The sequence below is a fragment of the Arachis duranensis genome, chromosome 5 (assembly GCF_000817695.3).
Source record: "Arachis duranensis cultivar V14167 chromosome 5, aradu.V14167.gnm2.J7QH, whole genome shotgun sequence".
NCBI lineage: Eukaryota > Viridiplantae > Streptophyta > Magnoliopsida > Fabales > Fabaceae > Arachis > Arachis duranensis.
This window is the reverse complement of record NC_029776.3, coordinates 79,671,360-79,681,938: the sequence shown is the minus strand read 5'-3', so window position 1 is coordinate 79,681,938 and position 10,579 is coordinate 79,671,360. Positions and strand designations below refer to the sequence as shown.

The following is a 10,579-nucleotide window of genomic DNA, read 5'->3' as shown; positions in this document are numbered from 1 at the left end:
GATGTTGTGATCCTTGTGTCAAGTGTTTCAGGCTTTATAGGGCATGAATGAGTTGGAGATTGGAAAGGAAGCTAGCAAAAATGGAAGGAACACAAGAATTTGAGGAGATAACCAGCGAGAAGTGACGCGGTCGCATGGCTCACGTGACCGTGCGAAGGAGCGCAAATTGCAGTGACGCGGCCGCGCGGATTGGAAAGCGCAAGTGATGCGATAGCGTGGACGACGCGAACGCGTGGCGAGGAAAAAGCGCAAGCGACGCGTCCGCATGGATGACACGATCGCGTGACATGTGCGATCTGCATAATCTGCAGAATTCGCTGGGGGGCGATTTTGGACCTTATTTCTGCCCAGTTTTCGGTCCGGAACAGCAGACTAGAGTCAGAGAATATGCAGAAACAACACACATTCATTCAGTAGTTTTTTGGAGATCTAGTTTTCTCTCTTAAGTTTTTCTCTCTAGTTTTTAATTTTAATCTTTAATTGATCTTAGCATTGGAACATTGAGAAGAGTTATTTGCTCATTAAGACTTCATCACTCTAGTTTGTCTTCTTAACTTGGTTCTATTCTTCCATGTTCCTTGTTTTTGTTCAATTTTGTCATTCAGATACTTTTATGATTATTTAATGCAAGGATTATTTCTTTTTCATTCAATTTCAATTTCAATAACTATGCCTTTTTTTATTCCCTTTCATGTTTTATGGATTTATTATTTACAATGCGTGAGTAGTTTCATTACTTGATGGGGAATTGATTAAAACAGAACTCTTGAGTTGGAAGGATTGAAGGAAAATTTGTAATTGGGATAACTGTTGAATTACCATCCAGTCACCGACGCCAATCCCTTTGAACTAAGTCGGTTGTAACTTGTGAACAGATCCAGTAATTCAACTTGTTTTATTTTCCGTTACCTAGTAAAGGATAACTAAATAGAGCAACCATTAATTATAAATTAATCTTAAAAATCACTCCATCAATGATAGAGATCCCAACCAATCAATTCCCAGTCAAGGCTTTTATTCATATTATTTAATTTCCCTCAATTTAAATCCCAATTTACTCAACTCAACTTCTTGAACATCTGATTAATAAGATAGCACACTTCTCTGCAACTCGTTGGGAGAAGACCTGGGACTTAAAACTGCCAGTAATTTTAATTTAAACTCTCTGTGACATATTTCTAAATTGATAGGCAGATTTTTGGTGAATTAAGAACTATACTTACAACATAATCATTTTAATAATTTTTAATTCACCAGCTTCTGCTTCCCATCAGCCATCACCACTCTTGTCATATCAACGCGTGCGCGTCGATGCCCATCTTCGAATTCAAACTTGAAAGTATCGCAGGCGTTCATTTAGAGTGAACATTGCGTTCTTGACTTGTGAATGTTGATCTTCCATTCACGCGTGCACGCGATGTACGCATCTGCGTGGATGGTCAACATTGTTGTTCCGCGCGGAAGCGTCTTGTACGCGTGCGCGTCTCCTATGAACGTAGCGTTCATCAATTGAACGCAGTGTTTGCCTGCACCATATATTTTTTTGCTTCTCTTTCTTCATCTTTCTACCTGCCATTAATCAAACAAGCAGTCAAAGTCTCACCAAAATCATAAGGTTCATAAAAATCAACTAAATTGTGCATAAACCTCATGATTTTGTATAAAATTAACCCTGTTTGATTGAGCCATGATACACATACAATTCCACTCCAATTACTTACTTATCTTGCAAGAAAGTGTCATAAACCTAATAAAAGCAAAGAAAAATCCTAGTAAAACTAGCATAAGATGACTTGTCATCATCCCTTCACCGTCACATAGTAAGCAATGATAAACTGAGGTGGAATAGATAATTATGAACCTTACCTTTGTTAACCACTTTCAGCCCTAGCTTTTAAAATCATGCCTGACACAAGCAGTCCTGCAAGGGGATCTAGAAACTTTTCTCCAAGAATAGACCCTCCTAAAATGGAGATGGATGTCCAAGGTCAGTGCCTGTAAGCAACAAAAAAGACATAAATCAAGTTTAGAGAAACAAATCATGTGCAAAGAGGATATGTAAATAGAGGCATGACATCTTACGTCCTTTCAGAAATTAGATCGAAATGTAATTTTAGTCCCTTAAAAGATAAATATATGCATGCTTGTATAGTTGCTAAGATATTAACTTTATCAACTTGATCCCTCAAACTAAAAATTCCAACTGATATGCTAATATTTTACTTAAACCAAAGCAGATGTTGGCAAGTAAAGTCTTTGAAAAATGATGGAAATAAGTACTATTTCATTTTGGCAAATCTCTCATTCAACCTAAAAATATCTTCTAGCTACCTTACTATAATTGGTGTAGTAGCTTCTCCAGTTTCATTGGCTTGTGTCTCTTATCCTATATTTTGTTGCAAAAAGAATCAAATCAAATTTAAGTTCATCTGCCAAATAAGTGAATGAACTGCATAAAATCATAAGTTCAGAGATATAGCTTACCTCTTTAGCCAATTCTCTTCTTTAGAAACCATGTACAATGCAAAAAAGATTATACTAATTAGAATGAACCAAAGGAACCACCTCAAAACTCTTTAATAAGTCTAAAAGTATACATATTTCTCATCAAAATTTCAATTATAAATTTAGTCAATCCAAAAGTTAAACCATATATTAAAAAACAAATCACATATCAGAACTTCATAACTAGAATCAGTCTGACCTTGAAATAGACCACCTAGGATTCTAACCTTCAGGATAAACTGCGTGCATATACGAATTCACTTAGAAAACATATAGCAAGTAGATGCCAAGTCTAGAATTAAAGCATAATAATCACTAATAATATATAAATCTAAAATTAAAACACAATGACAATTAATTTGTGATACAATAGAACTAATAGATAGTCAAGAACAATAAAAAACAAAATTGGTAACAAAAACCACAATAAAGTACAATCAAACTAAAACCATAATCAAGTCAAGACATAAACTACATAAATAGTTAAATTTGACTGAGCACTAGCAAGCAGTAAGCATCACAAATTTTTTGAACACAATAAGCAATGAAGCATAATAAATCAATGAGAGAGAAAACAATAAGTCTGAAAAATATCTTCCTAAGCATATATTACTTATATAATCGATAATTAAAATATTTTAAGAGATTATAATAATTTTCACATTTATGTTCAATGTTTCTTTTTGGTTAAAATCTAACAATAAAAAAATACAAAACAAAAGAGCATAACAAGAAAAGATACCAATGAGACAGCAGCAATAGAACTAAAGAGGTGAGATAGAGAAGAAATTTATTGTTAACAAAAAGGAAATATCAGCAAATTAATAGGAAAGAAGTAGAAAAAGAAGGACCAGCAGCAGTTCAAATGAGAAATTAGAGTGAGAGAAAACGGCGTTGTACCGTGGCAACCATGGTGGCATCAACGGTAGAAACTGTGGTGGCAACGGCGGCAGAAATTGCAATGGCAACACCGACAGTATAGAGAGAACAGATCTAAAAATGCTGATAGAAGAGGTGGGTCGATCTAGAAGCTTTCTACTGCAATGGACACGGCAGTGGTAACGGCGACGGCGATGGAAACGGTAATAGAAGTGGCGGAAAAAGTGACGAAAATGGCGGTACAGAATTTAGGGTTTCATCGTGGTTCTCTTCTCAGCCTTAGTCTCATTTCTACGAAAAGAGGAAATTAGGTTTTGAGAGAGAATTTTAAATTTTAATAATGAATAATTATTAGTGGAGGTTTTTTAAATTGCCATAAATAAAATGTATTGTGGAGGTTTTGAGAAACTTCCACTAAAATACTCTCTCAATTAAATATTAATCTTGTAGTGGATATGGTATGCTACGTGAGAATTTGGGGGATATCCCAATGAGAGACATGGATGCTTTTATAGCTACGGTAAACACAACGGCTAATGTTGTGCGTGAAATGGTAATTGCTACTACTCGAGAAATTGTACTTTTAAGGAAAGAAACGGCAACTGCTACTACTAAACGACGAACATAACAAAGAGTGTTGCGATGAACGTAACGAAGATTGCAATGGTAATGAGGATGTTGAGAATCATGACAAACGTATGACTCTGGAAGCTTTTCTGAAAGTGATTCAGCCTGGGTTTAAGAGAACGCTTGTTGTGATGGAAGCTAATAAATGGTTCAGAAGTATTGAGAAGTCATTGCAACCAGAAGAATAACATGTAAAGTTTGCAACCTATATGCTAGAGGGAGAAGCTGAGCATTGGTGGTGTAACGACGCAATATTTATTATATGAGAATGTTTTATTGTTAAAGCATAGTTATTTTGCCGGAAAAATTTTTCTTGAAAATGTTTGGTTTGATAAGCAGAAACATTCAAAGATTAAATCACAGATAATAACAGATAAAACAGAATCAGAACTTTCATGTACATACATCAAACGTTGATTAACATCACTAGGAGTAGGTAGCTATTAACTATTTACACACACACACACACACATGACATCCCCTAGTCCGTCTTAACTACAAAGGCAATGGAATAAGACTCAAGGTCTTCAAAACTTAGGCCAAGCTAAACGTCGTTAAAATGCCAGATATCATTTATCACTCCTCTACACGATCATTTGTCATTATTGGGCCATTGGAGCTCCATCTCAAAGGGGAAGGAAAATAGTAAGAATTTGGGAGTTCTTAGTAAGTTGGGGGTTCTTAGTTAACTTTATTAATTCTTTATTATTACCAAATAAGCATACTTGAACATCAAATTCAGGAAATAGCATATAAACAGAAAATACATAAAAATAGTAAATAAACAGAGAATATAGAATATAACAAGAAAGGCACACACACGTATAGAATACACATTAGGCAATATATGCGACAAACAAGTATGATGCATGTCTGTCCTATTTCTGGTAATCTTATCTTAGTCTCTTTTACTTGTCTCACTTAGGTCACGCTTCTGGTAATCTTATTTCTCTTTTCTTTTGTATTAAGGTCTTCCCTTGATATTCTCAATCTTTCTTTAGTACTATAACCAATTATAAACCTCTTATGGAGCCTTTCCTTAAATATTTTATGAAGAAGTCCCTAGAGTTTAGGTTACTAAATTATCTTTCTACGTCTTTTATTATAATTACCATTATATTATTAAATTTTATGACATTGAACTCATCTTTTACTTAAATTCTTTTTACATCTTTTAATTACTAAATATTACACTAACTATTTTGTATTTAAATTTGTTACATTTTAACTTTATAACTTTAATAAATTATATTCTTCTCTTATTATTTTTCGAAAACCCATTTCACTTTTTATTATATACAAAGCGTGGCACATTGACGCCCCAGCGCCTTCAACTTATTATTATTATTATTATTATTATTATTATTATTATTATTATTATTATTCTTATTCTTTCAGGCTGCAGCGCCCTACTCATATTATAGGCTCATTTTTTCTATATGGAAAAAGTATGGTGTAGTGTAATGAAATGGAGGTGTGCAAAAAAATTTCGCTACTATGGTATCAACTCAAATCGCAACCTGCATTTTACCATTTTCTATTATTTTTTATTTATTTTTTATTTATCAGAAATAACCAAACGCAGCTAGTATTTTATGCTTTTTAGAATTTTTAAATGTTTTTTGTTATTTCCTTTAGGTCCAAACGTAGCCTATGTTTAGGGATGCACAATGTTTAATTTTTTTTAAACTCCAAAACACAGATTGCGTTTTTAAGGTGTCCACAAAATTTTTTTGGAAGTTTCATAATGTAGGTTGCGTTTTGTGTAGGAGCCTTGTCTACAAATATGAAAGGAGACTCATCTGAAGTTCCTCACCTCACTTCTACTCCTTGTACTCTTTTTTTTTATGTGTCTCATACTTATGAGTTTTTTGGCATTTGGTAGTATCAAAAAAGTCGGATTAGGTGAGTGATGAATCCATATTTGATGATAATTTTTTATTAGAATTTAACAGATTCTATCACATAAACTTGCAATTATTTCCTTAAATAGCATGCTTTTGAACTTTCCTCCCAAATTGTACTTGATAATGAAAATATGCTCTTTTGTGCTTAATTTGATCTATTTTATTCCATTTGCCTTCCATTCGATACCTTGATGTATTTGTGAGTAATTTCAGGTATATAAGGTGGGAATGGGTTGGAAAAAATGGGAGGAGAGCATGCAAAGTGGAGGAAACATGAAGAATCAAAGGAGATGAGTTCAGAGATGTGTGCGTGCGCACAGCGTCTTGTGCGTACGCACAGGATGGGATTTTTCGCAAAGTGCATGTGTGTCCGCACAGGTGTCCGCGCATGACTTCATTAAAGAAGCATGTGACTCACGATTTGAGGGCTTTGGAGGCCCATTTCTGATGTCTCTTAGCTCATATTGGAGGGGGAATGAAGGGCATAACATAGCATATCATTAGTGTAGTTTTTAGGAGTAGTAGTAAAGATTTTTAGTTTTAGTTTTCTCTAAGTTTTTCATCTTCTCTATTAGGGTTTATCTTAGGGTTTTTCTTTCAAAGTGTAATTTCCATTTTTGATCTTGGATTTTGCTAATCTAATTGTAACTATTCTCTTGTTATTACTCTTTATAGTTACATTGTCATTACTCTTTCTTCTATTTCAAGTTATAGTTCAATTTTACTTCTCTTTTGTAATTTCAATTTATTGTTGATGAATTTGATGTTTTATGGTTGTTCTATTCTTTCTATTGTCATTCTTGTTGATTGAGATCAAGTGTTACTTTTAGTTTCAAGCCTTTTCTTATTTTTCTCATGTTTAAGCTTTTTGCCCACCAAGTGTTTGACAAAATGTCAAACATGGTTTTAGGCTAAATTTTTGTCTCTTGGCTTGGGTAAAGTGAGCAATTGGGTTCCTAGAGTTAGAATGTCCAACATTTAGTGTCAATTCTTGGATTGTTAATTGTTCTTATTCCCACTAACGCTAAGTTGTTGCTAAGGCCATTAAGAAGCAATTTAGGATTTATGGGTTAAGAACACTTATGCTCATTTAACTTACCTTCCGATTTGAGGGTTGATCAAGTGAGACTAATCCATCATAATTGTCATAGTTGTGGTTCCAACAAAGAAAGGACCCTTAGCTCACTCCAAGCCATGACCCCTTTTTAAGCTTTCAATCTTTTATACATTGCTATGTTAATCTCTTTTATACTTTACTTGTTCATATTACATAGTCGGTTCTTTAATTTCTTTATTAGTTCAATCATTATAATTTTGCATTTTCTTTTAATAATTTATATGTTTATTTCTTCATTCACAACCCCTTGATCACTACAACCGGAATCTGCACACTCATTGCCCTTAAGTGATTCCTTGGGAGATGACCTGGGAGTCAATTACTCTCAGTTTTAAATTGGTTTTGAGTTGTGTCACATCTTGTGAAATTCAAATTTGATCGGTGGCCAATTGTTGGGTTTGGTCTATGCTTGCAATGTTAATTCTACTTTTAGTATGAAAATCCAAACCTATGCGATTCGGGCGCCTACCAAATTTTGGCGCCGTTGCCGGGGAATTTCACTTTAAGTGCAATGAGTGCTATGATTTTGGTTGTGTAAATATGTGAATATTGTGAATATTTGATTTTTGGTTTTCTACTTGGCATTAATTGTAGATACTACTTTTCTTTTTAGTTAGTCTTAGTAGTTGCAGATTATTAAGTTAGTTCTTGGTTACTTGCCTACTTTTGTTTGCTTTTCATAATTACATGCTTTCATGGCCTCCTCAGTTGAATGACACGGTCGCTTCCAGACCCGAGCTTGGCCACTTTTGATCCAAAAATTGAAAGAGCTTTAACTTGTATAAGGCAAGCTCGGCGCCGGCTAGCTTTCGTGCATAGTGAATCGGGCTCTCTTGAGGATCACTCCCATTCACTATCACCACCAATCCGTGACCATCATTCTCCAATCAACGAGGAGACTCTCTATTTATCTATGGGGAGTACTGAATTATCTTTGAGTGACTCAGGTGACATCGACATGGCGGATCCACCGCGAAGGATCACGTTGAAGGAAGATGGAGCTCCTGATCTTGCCTTGCAACCACTTCATATTCTATATCTGGCCTTGGATCCGAATTTTGAGCTTAAGTCTGGCACAATCAACTTGCTCCCCAAGTACAGTGGGATGCCTGGGGAAGATCCTCTGAAGCACCTTAAGGATTTTCAAGTTGCATGTGCAACTGCGAGAAGACATGGAGCAGATGAAGCCGCGGTATTGGTCTTCGCTTTCCCTTTCTTTTTGGAGGGAAAATCAAAGGAGTGGTTTTATACTCAGCCAGGGAAAGTTAGATCCAATTGGGACTTGTTGCGGAAAGAATTCTTGGAAAAGTTCGACCCTCCTCAGAAAAAAGACAAGCTGCGAAGAGAGATATCTTGCATTGTGCAGCGAGATGGGGAGACTTTGTATGGATATTGGGAGAGATTTAAGAAGTTGCTGGAGACTTGCCCTCACCACCGGATTGATGAGTTGGTTCTGATCAGTTATTTCTGTCAAGGAATGCACCACCAAGACAAGCTTCTCCTGGATGTTGCAAATGGAGGATCGTTGACCAAAACTAAGACCACAGTAGAAGCATGGGAAGTTATATCAGACCTATCAGATTTAACTCAACACTCTAGAGCAAGGAGTTCGCCACCAAAAGCTGTGAGCGGGGTTTCTCCTTCCGGAGATGCTATTTTGACTAAGACCCTTGGTGAGATTACGATTTTGTTGCGGCAAATCACCCAAGGGCAACAAATCCCTCAAACTTTGATAAATACTCCACCTCAACCTCCTAGGACCGAAGGACCATCAAGGATATGTGGTGTTTGTACTTGTACTTCTTATTACACCGATGAGTACCCTCAAATCCAAGAGGACACTACATTGGCAGTTGTTAACCCTTACCTGCAAAAATCCAATTACAACCAAGGATCCTACCCACAAGGAGGTAATCTAAATCAAGGGTGGAGAGATAACTCAAACAAAAGGTGGAACCAAGCTCCCCAAGCTCAACTTAACCAAAATGCTCAAGTCTACTACCACCAATTCCCCCAAGGTCAACCACAATACCAATAACCATACCAACAACCCCCACAACCTCCATCTCAAGTGAAGTATCAACATCCAAATAGTCGATCCAATCCCTCTCAAATTAACCAAGCCCTTCCCTCCAATCAATCCCACATGAATGACACAATTCACACCTTCATGCAAGAACAAAGAGTTCCATAAGAAACAAGATACTTACATGGCTACAATAGTCGAAGCCCTTACCTGTTTGACTCTCCCTCCTCAAACTACATAAATCACCCAATAAGCTTCAACCTCAAGTAGTTTGCCCTCCCAACCTCAACCCAATCCTAAAGGAAGCATAAATATCATTACTCTTAGAAGTGGTACTAAGTTGGATAAGAATGTGGCTATACCTTCAAGGTTGAATGAGGAGACAAATAATGAGGAGGTAGGAGATAAAGTAGAGATGATGAGGAGTGAAGATGAAAATGTTGATAAAAATGAGGAAGAACCACCGAAGGTCAAGGAGCCAAAGAGAAAGACCTTGCTTGAAGAGCCTTTGCCCATCCCATTCTCAACTTTAGCCAAGAAAGCAAAGAAGCAAGAAGATCTTGACCCCACTGTGGTGGAAGTTTTTGAGAAAGTTAAAGTTACCGTCCCTCTCTTTCAAGCCATTCAACAAGTGCCGAAATATGCCAAGTTCCCCAAGGATATTTGCAGTCACAAAGACAAGCTTCGCAACATCAACAAAAAGCCGAAAGATGATTCTATCTCCTCTTTACTTCCTAAAAATGCAATGATCCCGGCCCATGTTTGGTTACTTGTTTGATTGGTGGGACTAAGGTCATGGACTGAATGTGAGATATGGGGGCGTGTGTAAGCATCATGCCACTCCCCATCTACGAAAGACTGAACTTATCTCCCCTAAAGAGGTCCGAGGCGAGGTTTGTATTAGCCGACAAGAGTACTGTGTCAGTTGTGGAGATTGAAGAGAATGTCATAGTCAATATTCAAGGATTGCTCTTTCTAGATAATTTTCACATTTTGGAGACCCTTCCTATTGACTCAACCAAGCCATCATCAATACTCCTTGGAAGACCATTCTTGAAGATTGCCCATTTCAAGTTAGACGCACACTCGAGAGTCTATTCTTTTGAGGCAGATGGCAAGTTAATCAAGTTCACTTTGGAGGACTCCAAAAAATCCATCCTTGAGGCATACTCTATTTTTGGGTGCGACATAGTTGAAGACAAAGTGATTGAAGATGGCAAGGAGCAAGGAAAAGAGGATAGTGCCAAGGAGTCAAATTCAAAGGATCATGCTCAACCAAAGCAAGCCAAGGAGTTTGAGATTTTCCTCCTTGGGGAAATTTCTAAGTGATCAAGAAAGCCATGAAAGTCCAACTTAGGACTCTAAACCAAAGTGCTTGGTGGGAGACACCCCACTATGGTGACATCCAATTCTATCTCTTGTTTATAGCTTTTTGAACTATTTGTTTTCTTATGATACGATGCTTAGTGAAGCACCACTATTTCGTGGTACATCTTGTGCTTAATTGAGTGGATTTTA

General features: G+C 36.5%; 1 protein-coding gene and 1 non-coding gene across 2 annotated transcripts; one reads left to right on the top strand and one right to left on the bottom strand.

Annotated features, from left to right (window-relative positions):
* The first annotated feature begins 7,747 nt into the window (after positions 1 to 7,747).
* Positions 7,748 to 9,839, top strand: LOC107489467 (uncharacterized). Its single transcript, XM_016110214.1, has 2 exons — positions 7,748 to 8,945; positions 9,316 to 9,839. Exons 1-2 carry the CDS (start codon positions 7,748 to 7,750, stop codon positions 9,837 to 9,839), a joined length of 1,722 nt encoding a protein of 573 aa, XP_015965700.1.
* Positions 8,369 to 8,475, bottom strand: LOC127748134 (small nucleolar RNA R71). The gene has a single exon (XR_008010077.1). It is a non-coding gene; the product is annotated as a small nucleolar RNA R71 (small nucleolar RNA).
* Positions 9,840 to 10,579: the final 740 nt, after the last annotated feature.

Bases quoted from the DNA above. Each gene is read 5' to 3' on its own strand.
- LOC107489467 (XM_016110214.1), top strand. From the start codon at position 7,748: ATGACACGGTCGCTTCCAGACCCGAGCTTGGCCACTTTTGATCCAAAA. The intron at 8,946-9,315 runs GTAATCTAAATC...TCACCCAATAAG, and splicing joins AGGATCCTACCCACAAGGAG to CTTCAACCTCAAGTAGTTTG.